The sequence below is a fragment of the Chiloscyllium punctatum genome, chromosome 5 (assembly GCF_047496795.1).
Source record: "Chiloscyllium punctatum isolate Juve2018m chromosome 5, sChiPun1.3, whole genome shotgun sequence".
NCBI lineage: Eukaryota > Metazoa > Chordata > Chondrichthyes > Orectolobiformes > Hemiscylliidae > Chiloscyllium > Chiloscyllium punctatum.
This window is the reverse complement of record NC_092743.1, coordinates 40,496,862-40,512,788: the sequence shown is the minus strand read 5'-3', so window position 1 is coordinate 40,512,788 and position 15,927 is coordinate 40,496,862. Positions and strand designations below refer to the sequence as shown.

The following is a 15,927-nucleotide window of genomic DNA, read 5'->3' as shown; positions in this document are numbered from 1 at the left end:
CCAATACACTCTGCAAATTAATCTTCCATATTACCCTTGCCTATCTGATTTGTCTAATGAATATGCAGATTACCCATGACAATTGTAGTGCTCTTCTTACAAGCCTCCATTATTTCCTGACTTGGATTGTCTGACAGTGAGACTATGACTACTTTCTTTTGTTGTTTGTTATTCCACCGAAACTAATTCCATGTCACGATCTGTTGCCCTCATATTATTACTTATCTTCTTTAATAACAACTACCTTACTACATCTTCCTTTTTACCTGTTTTTCTGGAACATCGGATGCCCTTGAATAATGAGTTCCCAGTCTTGGTCAGCAACTATTTCTCCGTAATACCGAGAAAGTCATTTTCATTTGTTTCTATTTGCAACAGCAACTCGTCTGTCTTCTGACAAATGGTGCATGCATTCAGATAAAGAGCCTTAAGCTTTGACTTTTTACCATTTTTACTCTGTTTCCAGTTTCTGCTGCACTGTTTTGCTTATATTTTCTATACATTTTTAAAATTCATTTGTAAGATGAGGGCATTGTCGGCAGAATTTGTTGTCTGTCTCTGGTTGCCTTTGAGAAGGTGGTCATGAGCTCCCTTCTTGAACCACTACAGTCCACCTGCTGTGGACTGACCTACAATGCCATTAAGAAGAGAATTCCAGGATTTTGACCCAGCGACAGTGAAGGAACAGTGATTTATTTCCAAGTCAGGATGGTGAGTGGCTTGGAAGACAACTTGAAGGTGGTAGTGTTCCCATGTACCTGTTGCCCTTGTCCTTCTCGATGGAATTGATCGTGGGTTTGGGAGGTGCTGTTTGAGAATATTTGGTGAATTTATGCAGTGCACACTGATGTTACTTAGTGTCGGTGGGGTTGGAGTGGATGCTTGTGGATGTAGTGCCAGTCAAGTGAGCTGTTTTATCCTGGATGGTGTCAAGCCTTTGAGTGTTGTTGGATATGTACTGATCCAGACAAATGGGGAATATTCCATCACACTTCTGACTTGTGCCTTGTGCAAATTCGACAGGCTTTGGGGTGAGTTACTTGTTATAGTATTCCTAGCCTCTTGTAGCCACTGTATTTATGTGGCAAGTCCAATTGAGTTTCTGTCAGAGTGGTGCTGGAAAAGCACAGTATGCCCCATTTATCTCTCCACCCTGGAGGCTTCCTGCCTCTATTCCTGATGAAGGGCTTTTGCCCAAAACGTCGATTTTCCTGCTCCTCAGATGCTACCTGACCTGCTGTGCTTTTCCAGCACCACTCTGCTCTATACTCTGGTTTCCAGTATCTGCCGTCCTCACTTTTGCCCAATTGAGTTTCTGGTCAACTATAATCCCCAGATATTGATAATCAGGGATTCGGTGATGGTAGTACCATTGAATGTCAAGGGGTGGTGGTTAGATTGCCTTGTATTGGAGATGATCATTGCCTGGAATGTGTGTGATGCAAATGTTACTTGCTACTTGTCAGTCCCAACCTGGATATTGTCCAGATCTTCGTGTATTTGAACATTCAGTGCTTCAGTATCTGAGGAGTCGCATATGGTACTGAACATCATGCAATCACAACAAATATCCCCACTTCTAACATTATGATGGAGGAAAGTCATTAATGAAGCAGCTGAAAATGGATGAGCCAAGGCCACTGTCCTCAGGAACTCCTGCAGAGATGTCCTGGATTGTGAGATGACTGACCTCCAACAACCATAGCCATCTTTCTTTGTGCTCCGTTTGATATCTGTTGATTCCAATTTTACTCGGGCTCTTTGATGTCAAACTTGGTTGAATGCAGCCTTCATGTGAAGGACTGTCACTCTCCTCTCACCTCTGGAATTTAGCTGTTTTGTCCATGTTTGAACGAAGGCTGTAATGAGGTCAGGAGCTGAGTGGTCCTGGCAGAGCAGGTGCTGCTTGATGGCACCTTCTATCACTTTATTAATGTTCAAGAATAGACTGATAGGGCAGTGATAGGGCTGGGTTAGATTTGTCCTGCTTTTTATGTACAGGACATTTCTGGCCAATTTTCCACATTGTTGGGTGTTGCACCTATACTGGTAGATCTTGGCTGCGAAGCGGCAAGTTCTGGAGTACAAGTCTTCAATACTGTTGCCGCCTGTTGTCAGGGCCCACAGCCTTTGCAGTATCCAGTCTCTAATTGTTTCTTGATATGATGTGGAGCGAATCAAATTGAAGACTGGTATTTGTAATGCTGTGGACCACTGGAAGAGGCTGAGATGAGTCATTGACTCAGCACTTCTGGCTGAAGGTTGCTGCAAAAGCTTCAGCCTCCTCTTTTGCACTCGTGCTGGGCTTTCCCATCATTAAGGATGGGGATATTTGTGGAGCCTTCTCCTGCAGCGAGTTGTCTAATTGTCCACAACTATTCGCAACTGAATGTGACAGAACTGCAGAGCTTAGATCTGATCCTTTGATTATGGGAGCATTTTGCTCTGTCTGTCACTTGCTGTTTGGTACGCAAATCGTCATGTTTGTTAGTGTCACTAGATTGACATTTCATTTTCAGGTATGCCTGGTGCTGCTCCTGGCATGCCCTCCTACATTATCTGTTGAATCAGGGTTGATCCCCTAGTTTGATAATCTTTGTGGGATATGCCAGGCCATTAAGTTACAGATAGTGCTGGAGTGCAATTCTGCTACTGCTGATGGCCCACAGCATCTTGTGGATGTCCAGTCTTGACTTGCTAGATGTGTTTTCAGTGTGTCACATTTAGCACGATGACAATGCCACACAACATGAGGGAGATAATTGTCACGCTTTATTATTATTTGCCTCTCCACTACCTTGCATCTGTTCTCTCTTGTAACTTTTTGATTTTTTAAATCTACTTCTGATTGTAATGTCCCTCTCCCCACCTATCTAACCATAGTTATGCATTTCTTTAGGACACTGACGAAGCTGTCCCAATGGAGCAACTCCCCCTCTTTTTTCCCTAGTCCTGGTGTCATTTCCTTACAAATTGGAATCCATTGCTCCCATGACATGTTCTAACCTTATTTATCCTATGTTAATTTGCTTGTAGTTTATTGAGATTATCACCTTTGTGGTTCTGCTTTGTAAATTAGCCCGAGCTGCTTGTAATCCCTCAGTAGAATCTCTGTCCGAGTCCTACCTCTGTTGTTGGTAGCTACGTGGAATATGACACTTGGATGCTTTCTCTCTCTCTCTCTCTCTCTCTCTCTCTCGCACACTCTCTTGCTCTTTCACTCGCTCTCTCAGTTCCTCTCCTGACCAGAACAGATGTTCTTAATCTTGGCCCATGATGGGCCACATAGCATTTGGGACTCTGTTTGCTGCAGAGAGCAGTATCTGTCCCCCAGCTCTATGCTATTCCCCATTTCTGCTATATTTCGGTTTTGCCCATCTCAAATGGCAGTCTGTATCTCGGTGCTTTGATCAGTTCACCTAATCTTCTCTGCATTCTGTGCCATCAACACTGGGAACAAGAACCTTGGATTGATTGGATAATGACACTGGCTGAAACTCCCACTAAATTAAATCCTGGATCCTCATACTGTTTCACTTGCAGTAACACCCACCTAACTTGAACACAGACCAAATTGGTGTAATTAGTCTAGAGGGTATGACTGTCTCCTAGAACACAGGTAATGCTCTCCTTCCTGTTGTGTCATCGTGTCCAAGCTCAGATTCCAATTCTTCAAGCAGCTAAAACCTGCTGCAGATATGGTCACTATAATGTTTGGAACTGGAGCCAGGTGGATCTCATTGACTATGTGATCCTTGATTGAAGTTGTTAATCTGGGTCAATCAGGGAACCCTGGCTGACATATAAACAGGAAATTCCACCGCTGTTCAGTGGTAGCGTGGGAAAAATAGAAAAAAATACAAACGGATGATTCAGAGAGTCTTCTTATTCTAGGGCTGGTCAGAGGCCATGTACGTATAAATAAATGGTGATTTGGTGACGGGATTCAGGCTTTTGTGCACTTATTTCAGTTACCATGGATTGTACTGGTATCCACCTAGTCCCGCATACTACAGCTGCATCACATTGCCTGCCTAGCCACCTCTATTCTATTTGATCAATTTGTTTTTGTATGAACAGTTTTCAAAATTATATTGTTTCTATTTCTTCTTGACAGCTGGCGAATCGTAGATGTTGAACAGTCAAAGCTGCAGAATTGCAAGTTAGAGGAAAACCAGGTAGTTTGTTACATATCAGAATTTCTTTGCAAGCCCATGAAGAATTATTCAATATGTTTTATTTTGCAGTCAACCTTTAAACTTTTCAATTTTTTATTCTTGAATATATAGTATGAAGAAATGTCTGATGAAGCTTTTCTTAATCGCCATTCCAAATGTGAGGAAATTGAACGTTCTAGATGGTGTTTGTGGTCTTCCACCAGCTCGGCTAGACGAGGAAGCAGGTAAACATGATGTGGGAGATTCCTGTTTACAATTCAGAAATTTATTTGCGTTCCATTGTAAAGAAACATGTTGGAACGGAGCTAATCATGTGCAGCACAGGGTGAATAAAACATGATGGGTGTATTGATTGTGATCATTCAAAATTCCTTGGAGTTTACAAATATCCCATTACATTAGAAAAAGTATAACACCTCTATTCAAGAAGAAGGGAGAAAGAAAGCAGCACTCTATAGGCTAATTTGCCCAACAACTGTCTTGGCTCAGTGCTTGAGTATACCTTAAGACTATAATAACAGGATATTTTGAAAATCATAACACAGTCAAGAAGTATCAGTGTGGTTTTGTGAAAGGGAAATTGTGCTTATTAGAGTTTATTGAGATAAAAGAAACAAATTGGATAATGAGAATCAGCAGATTTTTTTTTAATTTCGAAAACTCATCTGATGAAATACCTCACTAAAGCATACTTCACAGTTTAAAGCTCTTGGAAAATAAACTGTTAACCCTGAAACAGTTAGCTGTCAGAAAACAGTGAGTCTGATTGTAGAAAAATTCATTTTCAGATTTGCTGACAGTAGTTAGTGGAGTTACAGTGATCATTGCTGGAATCTCAATTATTTGCATTCTATGTTGATGACTTAGATAAAGAGTATTGATAGCTGAATTTGCTGATGAGACAAAAATGGGTAGAAAAGCAAGTTGTGAATAAGAGACGCAGTCTGTAAAGGATTATAGATAGTTTAAATGAGTGGATTGGCAGATGGAGTATAAGACAGGAAGTGTAAGCTTTTCACTTGGCAGGAAGAACAGAAAAATACAGTATGTTATTTAAATAGAGAAGTACTGCAGAAGCCTATGGTAAAGGAAGTTCTGAGTTTCCTGTATCTGAATCACAAAAAAAGGCATGTGATTGGGTAGGCAAGTTGAATTGTGACCTTAATTGCAAAGGAAATGGATTTTAAAAATAGGCTAAGCATTGCTGCTGCTACACAGGGTCTTAGTGACTCTGAAGTACTCATAGTCATAGACAGCACAGAAGAGGCTCTTTGAATCCTTGAGTCTGCGTGAAAGGTTGTGAGGTTTCCTGCCTCTACTGCGCTCCTAGGCAGTGAATTTCAGATTCTCCCCATCCTCGAGGTGAAAATGATTTTCCTCAAATCCCCTGTAAATTTCCTGCTCATCACCTTAAAATTACAATCCCATGTTATTGACTCTTCAACTAAGGGAACTAGCTACTTTCTATCTACCCTGTCCATGCCCCTCTTAATCTTTAACCCCTCAATTATGTTCCCCTCCGCCCTTTCTGCTCGAAAGAAAACAACCAGAGCCTACCCAGCCTTCCTTTATAGCTAAGATGTTCTAACCCAGGCAACATCCTCGTGAATCTCCTCTGCAGCCCCTCCAGTATAATCAAGTAGTGCACTGACCAGAACTGCACACAGTATTCCAACTGTGGCCTAACCAAAGTTTTGTAAAGTTCCAACATAACCTTCCTACACCATCTTTCACTGTGTAGTTATGGTCTCTTCACTTAAGGAGAGATAAATTGCATTGGTAACTAATTCCTGGGATTAAAAAGGCTGTCTCATGAAGCAGTGTTCAGTTAAGGCAGAAGTGGCTACTGCAGATTAGAGTCAAGATTAGAGTGGTGGTGGAGGAAAAGCACAGTAGGTCAGGTTGCATCCGAGGAACAGGAAAATCGACGTTTCAGGTAAAAGCCCTTCATCAGGAGTGGGGCTGGGAGCCTCAGGGGTGGAGAGATAAATGGGAGGGAGGTGGGCCTGGGAGAACATAGCTGACAGTGCAATAGGTGGCTGGAGGTGGGGGTGAAGATGATAGGTCAGAGAGGAAGCTGCAGTCTGTTTCAGGACATGGCTGAAGAGCTTCAGGGAAGAGGAAATGACTTGGGGGTCGCAGTGAGAGAGAGACTCACTGAGATCCTTGTAGAGAGAGGAGGAGAACTTCTTCAAGGTAGGAAGAGGACTCACGGTGAGGTTAAAATCAACTAGGAAGAGGTGGGTACTGCAGATGCTGGAGATTTGACTCAAGATTAGAGTGGTGTTGGAAAAGCGCAGCAGTCAGGCAGCATCCGAGGAGCAGGAAAATCAACGTTTCGGGCAAAAGCCCTTCATCAGGAATGGGGCTGGGAGCCTCGGGGACTGGAGAGATTAATGGGAGGGGGTGGAGCTGGGGAGAAGGTAGCTGAGAGTGCAATAGGTGGATGGAAGTGGGGGTGAAGTTGTTTGGTCGGAGAGGAGGGTGGAGTTCAGGTTAGGCCTATTCTCATTGAAGTTTCAGAATGTCAAAGGTGATCTTGTTGAAACATATCACATCATTTGGGGACTTGTCAGGATAGATGCAAGGAAGATATTTCCCCTTTTACAAGACTCTAGAACTAGCATCCACAGTTTGAAAATGAGAGTACTCCTATTTAATTTGAGCGTGTTAATAATTTTCTCCTTGAGAGTGTTAGACTTTGATATTGTTATGATCTCAGCTGACGTTATTGCCAGACAAGTCAGATCCCAGATGGGAAACTTCCTTGAATTTTAGATTTGTTTTGAATTTCACAAACTGGTCTCATTGAAACATAAGCACATAATACTGCAGATTTTCCTTTAACGTGAGATGCCGTGGGCCAACAGCAGCTGAATTCCAAAGGTGATGTGAAAGTGACTGCCCTTGACATCAAGGTTATATTAGATCAAATGTAGCCACAAGAAGCCCAAGCAAAACTAGAAATCAGTGGTTTTCCAAAATCAGTGGAAACCTGGGGAAAGCCTAGCATACCTAGCACAAAGAAAGATTGATGTGGCTTTTGGTCAGTCATTTCAACTCCAGGACCCTCTTCCCCGCCCCCCCCCCCAAAGAGTTCCTCATGACCTGTCTTGGGCCAAACCATTTCCAGCTGCTTCATTGTTGACTTTGCCTCTGTTATATGATCAGAAATGTAGAGGTTTCATGATTGCATAATGTCAGCACCAATTGTACTCCTCAGATCCTTAATTAGTTCATGTCCAAATGTCACAAGCCCTGGGCAGTTGCTAAGTTTGGGCTGATAAGTGACAATATTTATAAGTGTAATATTTATACCACCCAAGAGCCACACAGTGGCTATCTCTAACATGTCTAGAATCTAACCATTGCCCCTTGACATTCACTAGTTTTACCATCAATGAACTCCTCACTGTCAGTATTCTGTGGATACAACCAACTGAACTGGACTAGCCATATAAATGCTGTCGCTACAAAAACCGGTCTGAAGCTTAGAGTTCTACGGTATGTAACTCCTCTCCTGACTCTCCAAAAAGCCTGTTTACCATTTCGACGTTAGTATGATATCCTCCACTTGCCAGATGAGTTCAACTTCAACACTGAAGAAGATTGACACTACCTGAGACAAAGCACCACATTCCCTCCCTCCACCACTGATGCTCAGCAGTAGTGTGTACCATCTACAAGGTACACTGCAGAAATTCATCAAGACTTCCAAATCAGTGACCACTAGCATCTGAAAGGAGAAGGGCAGCAGATACATGGGAACACACAACTTCCAAGTATCTCTCTCTAGCCTCTTGCCATCCTCATTTGGAAATATATCTTTGTTCCTTCAGTATCTGTGTGTCAAAATCCTGGAACCTACAGAAAATAAAAAAGACAGCTCTCCCCTACTTTATCAAAAAAAACTGGGGATAGGCAATAAATGCTGAGCCAACAGCACTAACTACATCTGATGAAAGAGTTTAAAAATATCTCTTGCTTTCTTCCTGCACCCCTTGGCACCTTCACTGTCTAGAAATCTATTTCTGTCTCTTAGATATAGTCAATGACTTGGCCTCCACAGCCTCACCAGCCTCTGAGTGATTAAACCTTTTCTTATCTCAATCCTGAATAGCCTAACCTGTAGCATGACACTGTCACCTCTTGTTCTAGGATTCTTGTCAGGTAATGCATCTTCCCTTCATTTCGTCTGTCCACCATGTCAGAATTTGTTTCTCAATGCCAGTTGGTCTGAGAAGGTGGTGCTGGGTCTTATGATTTTATCAACTAGGTGTCTCATTAGCCTTATAGCATTTCAAGTGTGAACTCAGTTGTTTTGAGCAGTTGCATGTAGCATCCCCTATCTACAGCATGGCTGCATGGCAGGTAGGAAGGTTTGCACGTGAATCAGCAAGCTGCTGCTTAGCTTCTACTTCCAACAAGCACAACTGCACACAGACCTTGGAGATCCACACACACCACAAGAAAAGTTGAAGAGAATGTTGATCACATGTAGATATGATCATATTGGGATGGCAGCAACTTAGGGACTTTCTGATCATTTGATTTCAGTCCAGCAGGATGATTTATTTACTCTAATAAACCATCAGAAGGAGCTCCCACTTGTAAATGCTCGTTATTGGCGAGTTTGAGATCTCAGGCCACAGGTTTCAGCAGTAGTTGCAATCCTGATTACTGCTCAGTGGCTTCTGTTGGGAAGTGATTGTGCATGGATGCTTACTTTGTGATGTCATAGTCTGAAAACCCTCATTATACAGATCTACCATAAAAATAGGAGTAGGCCCCTCAAGCACAGATTATGGCTAATCCAATATACTATTACCCCACCACCCTTGATTCTCCAACTGATTTGCACATAAATTTACTGATTAGATGAGATAAAGGCAAACAGTTAATGATCCATTTGGAGGAGGGAAAATTAGTTGAATCTGAGGACCATGCATATTGTTTGGCCTCCAAATGCTAAAGTTACAAATAATGAGTTAAGAAACAATAATTTTGAATCAAGTATTTTACTGTATATGACTTCTTTCTTGTTTTCAGATCTTCTAACAAAGCTGATGGCAGGTCTACTCCACAACTGCAGCAAGCTAATGCAGCAACTCCTCATCCAGCATCACCTGACAGTGGATTCCATCTGTTGAATGACTACCCTCATACACCCTCATTCACTGGTCCTGTCAGTCCTGACACCTGCTCATCACTCAATTCCTTCTCCTCAAAAGATCGCTTAAGAGTCCTGTCAATCAATGAGGATACTCGGTCATCTACACCTGAAGTCACTGATGAAGAAGTTCAGGTGATTTTTGAATATGTTATAGATTCAGAATCTTTAATATGTTCGTGCTTCTATCCAAAATCCTGAGGTACACCGTTATAATGGAAACGTCCTAGTATGTTATCCAATACATCAACTACTTGTCTTATGTGATAAATTGGGATGTAGTTAATTGTATTTGATTAACTTTTTATTAAAAATTCTTAATTATTGAGCATGTGATCTCCATACTCACGCTTGTACAATACATGCATGTGTACGTCAATGTCTTTTGTGATGCTGTCCCTAAAACGTTAAGATGCAAGTACTTAACTTTCATTATTACTGAATAGTGATAAATGTAACCTAATTACATAAATTTAAGTACATTTCCCTGAATTAAGTGTATGTTTATCTTGAGAAAGGGAGGCAACTTCTTTGAAAATTTGTGCATGTGGCCACATTGTTGTAAACCAGCAATTTCCACTGGGCAGCAATGTTTGGTAATTTGACATGCTCCTGCTGTGCACTCCCATTCGTGCTTGCTGGTCATACACTGTATCCTGAAGTTTCTTAGGCAAGACAAGACATCCTACAGACAATCTGTCAATCCTATCTGACTGGCTTTCACATGCCTCAGCAAAAGAAACAACCAAAAACATGGGACTGTTTTTAATGAACCACTGGAGAAAATGAGTTCTGGTTCCAAGGCATTGCTGTCATATCATGTACTGTATTCACCAATTTCTTCTCCTTTTGAAAAAGTGTTGAAAATCCAGTTGTATGTTGCAAATATTGCAACATTAATTTGCTTCTCTATTTACATTACTGTTGCTTCCTTGTATGACAACTTGTACTGTGCTCTTGGGACTCAGTCTCCTTATGTCAAATCCTACAAGTGTTGGGAATAAGGATCCTGGCCTTCTCCTTGCTTGTACGACTTGTATTTTGAACCAGCCTACAGACTCCTGGAGCAGCCAGTCACACCACACTTTCAGAAACAGTGCTGTAAATAGTAACTGATCTGATTGTATGCCTCTTTCACTCATTGGAAGAGAAAACTAGGATGATGATGCAGTGGAATGGGTGTCAATGTTTTTGGCTTATTATAATGAATTTTCTTTATCCTTTTAGATGGTGCAACCTTGGGAGCCAAGGATATTTCCCTTATCAGCTGAAGACATGGAACTATTGAAAGGACACACCAACTCTCTTAGGGAAAGTCGCTGTGAGCGACCAAGGAACCTACACTGGTTGTCGGCTAACAATCTGAGCATTCGGACCGAATCTGCTGAGTGCGTTCCTTCGTTATTGCAGAGTCCAAGAGACTCTGCATATTTACAGGAAGACAGCAATTCAGACTTGAGATTGACTCTGGCAACTGAGAATGAACGAAGTATGGATAGATGAACTTGACACACAGAATAATTTATCAACAAGACCCGCACAGCAATTACAACTTGTATATATGTGCTGTATCTATATATAAATATATATATATATATATATATATATATAAAACAGAGAAAACCTGTTATTTTGTTTTTAAATGTTTGATATTCAAACATCTATTTTTGAGAGAATGCATATATAATAACTTCTATTCAGTGAACTTTTTATTTTCATTTCTTTTCAAGTCACTATACTGTAAATTGTACAATTTGGGGGTTTGGTTTGTTGTGGCTAGGGAATCAGTCACAAATGTAAAGAATGTAAGGTCCTCTATGTAAAAGTGATGTCAGTCTGTGCCAACAAAAGAAGGGAAAGCTTTAGAGAAAGAGAATAAAAAAAACTTTTAAAAACAAACATTTATTGGGGGTGGGGGGGAAGAGAGCAGGAATCCTCGTTGAGAAGAGTAGAAATAGTTTCTCCTGTTTCAGTAAATCCTTTGGGCTTGTCTTCATTAACACTGCTGCATTCTAGAATATTTGTGCTGTTGTATAGCATGCCCGAGGAGTGGTCGACTGACTGTACTTTCCCTATATTAAATTACTACAGTTCTTGTTTGCTCTGTGTGTTGTGCTCTCACTCTTGTTATCCAGTGTGTTCTGCAGGGCTGCTCCCTTAAATCTCTGACTGAATTGTGTGGATTAACAAGTAACTAAAAAGAAAACTTGGAAGACCACCATAAATATGTCAGATGGACATTTAAAGTAGGTGGGCTAATTAGGTACAGAAAGGATATGATGTTCTGCAGACATGACCAAGGTAGCAAATCAATACTTTTACATTTCTCTTCATTAACGAAGAGGTTGTTGTCACTGTCACAGTGAAGGAGGCAGCAGTTGAGGAAGTGGAAAGGATAAGGCTCAGAGTGCCAAGTAGAAATTCCATTTTGCAGAAGGAAGTAAGTTAAGATGCTGGGGCTCTGGGAACTGTATTTCAATCATGTTTAGATAGGAGGGTGCTGCCAGTGGAGTGGCATCCTGTTCAGAAAAATAGAAGAATAAATGCAGCCAGCAATTACAGGCCAGTCAGTCCACCACTGGCAGTAAGACAACTAATAAGGAAAATAATTTATGACAATTAATTGTTATTTTTAAATAGTTGGATGATTAAATTACTACATAGGTTTGAATGATGAAGTATATTTGACCAACTGCATTCCGTTCTTTGATGCAATCGGAAAGGTTTTTGAGGGTAGTTCCGTTGATTTGTGGGATCTTTCCAAGACTTGAAAAAACTTGAAACCTATTGGATTAAGGATGTTGTGGTAGCATTCCTCCAGATTCCCTAAACACTCGTGCCATGATCTCAATCAAATTGAAACTTGCTACTAGGAAAAAGTGAGGACTGCAGATACTGGAAATTCAGATTCGAAAAGTGTGGTGCTGGAAAAGCATAGATCAGGCAGTATCTGAGGAGCAGGTGAATCAACGTTTTGGGCATTAGCCCTTCATCAGGAGTTTCAATTCTGTTAATGCTTTTCCAGCGCCACATGTTTCGACAGAAACTTCCTACTGATTACTTTCCATCGCATTTCCTCAACTGATGAATCAGTACTCCTGCACATTGAACATCACACAAAAAAAGCACCAACGATGGCGAAGGCACAGGATCTACTCTATTTTGAGGACTTCAGTATTCATCACCAAGAGTGACTCAACAGCAGCATTACTGAGTCCTAAAAGGCATATCTGCATGACTGGGTCTGTAGTTATTGGTAAAGAAACCAGTAAGGAGGAATATCCTACAAGACATGACCATCTCCAACTCTACCTGTCGAAGATGCATCTGTCTGTGGCAGCTTAGTTAGGAGTAACCAGCATACCTTCTGGAGTTGAAATCCCATTTCACATTGAGTGAACCCCTACATTTTGTATTGTATGGCACTATGTTAAATGGATCAGTTTTTGTGGCTCTTAACCAAGCATCCATGCGATACTGTGAGCTATCAAAAGCAACAGAATTGTGAATTTCACAGTTAGCATATCCTTCACTCTTCCACCATCATCATTCCGAGTTCAATGAAGAATTCAGGAGGTGTCCACCCAATGAAGGTATAATACAAATTTCTTGAACGACAAATAGCAGAATCAGTGCAATAGAAGTAAGAAATCCTTCAACCAAAAGATCAAATCTGTGCTTTGAAGTTTTGCCACAGCTAATCTTGAATGATGGTGGACAATTAAATAACAGAGCAAGGATGGAAAGTCTACAAATATCCAGAAAGTCAATGATGGGGAGTCCAGCACATCAGTGCAAAAGACAAGGCTGCAGCATTTGCTACTATCTTCATTCAGTAGAGCCAAGTTGATGATTCATCTTGTATTCTCGCTGAGGTCTCCAATATCACTAAAGACAATGTTCAACCAATTGAATTCACTCCACATGATATCAAGAAATGAGTGAAGGTACTATGAACTGCGAATGCAATGGACTCTGATCAAATCATAGCAGTATTATCGAAGACTTGTGTTCCATAAATAGCTACGCCCCAAATCATGGTGTTCCAGTACAGCTACATTAATGGTCTCTACCCAACAATGTGGAAAATTGTGTAGGAATATTCTGTCTGCAAACATCAGGACTAAGTTAATCCAGCTATTTAATGACTCGATGGCCTCCTTTTTACAGCAGAAATGACAGAAGCAGTGAACATCAGTACTATCAATTAGTACTTTTTTAGCAACAACCTGTTCACTGATGTTCAGGTTGGAAGCTACCTGGCCCCTGACCTCATTATGTCTTTGGTCTAAATATGGTTAAAACAGCTGAATTTCAAAGATGAGGTGAGAATGTCTGCCTTTGAAATCAAGGTAAGATTTGACCAAATGTGGTATAAAGCAGCCCCAGCTAAATTCAATTATAATTAATTCTGCATTGATTGAACTCACACATGGTTGTGGTTGATGCATGTGAAGGATCTCACTGCAAGAGTTGCATAAGGTTGTGTCCTAGGCTCAACTATGTCGCTGTTTAATCAATTACCTTTTTTAACGTCAATATAAGACGTAGGGATGTTTTCTGATGCATGATGTTCAGCCCCTCAAATACTGAAGTAGAGAGTACTTCCATGCAACAAGGTCTGGACAGCAATGATTGGCAAGGAAGAATTGCATTTCAAGTGCCAGGCAATGACCATCTCCAACAAGCAATAATTTAACTATCCCTTTGATAATTCCACAGTGTTACTATTTCTGAAATCCCCACATTCCTGACCACTGACATTCTAGGGATTACCATTGACCAGAAAATGAAGTTGATCAGCCATATAAGTACTGTGGCTACAAATGCAGGTCAGAGATTGGAAATTTTGAGCTGAGCAGCCCACCTCCCTGGTTATCAGGTAGCAACTGGTGCATTCAGGAATGGTTTGGAGAGAATTAGAGCTAAAGGAGAAGGTATAGCATGTTTCCATTATACTGGATATTGCAGTGTCCTACCAGGACTAGTCTGTGAGAAGCTAACATAGTATGGAAGGAAAGCTGTTTGGTTGATAATTCCAGCTACTTCCACAGATGAAATATAACATACGTGATTGTGGGCTCCATTCCCTGATTTTTAAAAAACATACAATTGTATAATCTTATTGAGCAGACTGGATGACACAAAAATAGGTAGGAAAGTCAGTTGCAAGGGTGTTTGCAAAGGATGATAGGTTAAGACAGTGCATAAAAACAAAAACAGATGGAAATATATTGTGGGAGAATGTGAACTTTTCCATGTAACCACTAGATTTTTTTTTAAAGTGACAAATTATTTAAGTGAGAGATCACAAACCAGTGAAGTATCAGGACACCAAGATCACTTCGTACATGAATCACGGAGGTTAGAACACAGGCACATCAAGTGTTTCGCAAGACGAGTGGAATGTTGCCATTTATTGTAAGGGGAAGAGAATATATAAATCGATAAATTTTGCTCTAGTTTTATAGGATATTGGTGAGATTATATCTAGAATATTGTACTCCATTTGGTCTCCTCCTAAGCAATTAGAACAATTCAAGAAAGATTTAGTCAACTGATTCTTGAGATGAAGGGGTGGTCTGATGAGGAAAATTTGGACAGATTAAGTCTGTATTCTCAGCCTGAGAAAGATTAGCTGAACTAGAGACCACAGTTTAAAAGTAAGGAGTCTTTCATTTAAGACTGAGATGAGACTTGTTTTCTTCTGTCAGAGTTTGTAGGAATGAAGAGATCCTTTTGAGGCATGGAAGATTTTTGAAGGTACCAACAGCACTGATCATAAATCCATAAGACATAGGAGCAGCCGTTGGCCATTTGGCCCATCGATTCCACTCCAACACTCAATGAATTCATGGCTGATCTGATAAGCCACAATTCCACTTTACTGCCTTTCCACCATAACTTTAGACTCCCTTTCTAATTAAAAATCTCTCTCTCTCAACCTTGAATGTACTTGTTCTCCCAGTTTCAACAGCCATCTGTGGTAAAGAATACCACAGATTTATCACTGTTTAAAAATAGCACCTCATCTCCATCTTAAATGGGGGACTCCTTACTCTGGGTCCTTGACTTTTCAATATGGCAGAATGATCTCTCCATAAGAGAATTCCTCCATATTCACAATCAACCTTGTGAGCCTTCTCTGGATTAATATCTTCAATATTAATATCTTTTCTCTATAAGATTGCTGTGCCTGTGGTGATGATCTTTGCATCATCACTGTTTGCTGGAGTAGTGCCAGATGATTGGAGGCTGGCAAATGTTAGTCCTTTGTTCAAGAAAGGGGATAGGGATAATCTTAAGAAATACAGACCAATTAGTCTTATGTCCTTGGGCAAATTCTTGGAGACGATTCTGCGAGACAGGATTTATGATTACTTGAAAAACCATGGTTTGATTAGAGATAGTCAGCATAGCTTTGTGAAGGGTAGGTAATGCCATCAGAAGCCTTATTGAATTCCTTTAGGATGTGACAAAATACATTGATGAAGGTAGAGCAGTAGATTTGGTGTATATGGATTTTAGCAAGACATTTGATAAAAGTTTCTCATTGTCGGTTCATTCAGAGAGTAAGGA

General features: G+C 40.7%; 1 protein-coding gene across 1 annotated transcript in view; it reads left to right on the top strand.

Annotated features, from left to right (window-relative positions):
* The window catches only part of LOC140477017 (KAT8 regulatory NSL complex subunit 1-like), a 160,308-nt gene extending 148,859 nt beyond the window's left edge, over positions 1-11,449 (top strand). Inside the window, exons 11-14 of the mRNA XM_072570119.1 lie at positions 4,118-4,178; positions 4,290-4,402; positions 9,228-9,483; positions 10,576-11,449. Coding sequence (XP_072426220.1) covers positions 4,118-4,178; positions 4,290-4,402; positions 9,228-9,483; positions 10,576-10,851 — 706 coding nt within the window. The 3' untranslated portion in view covers positions 10,852-11,449. The remainder of the gene's footprint in view (positions 1-4,117; positions 4,179-4,289; positions 4,403-9,227; positions 9,484-10,575) is intronic.
* Positions 11,450-15,927: the final 4,478 nt, after the last annotated feature.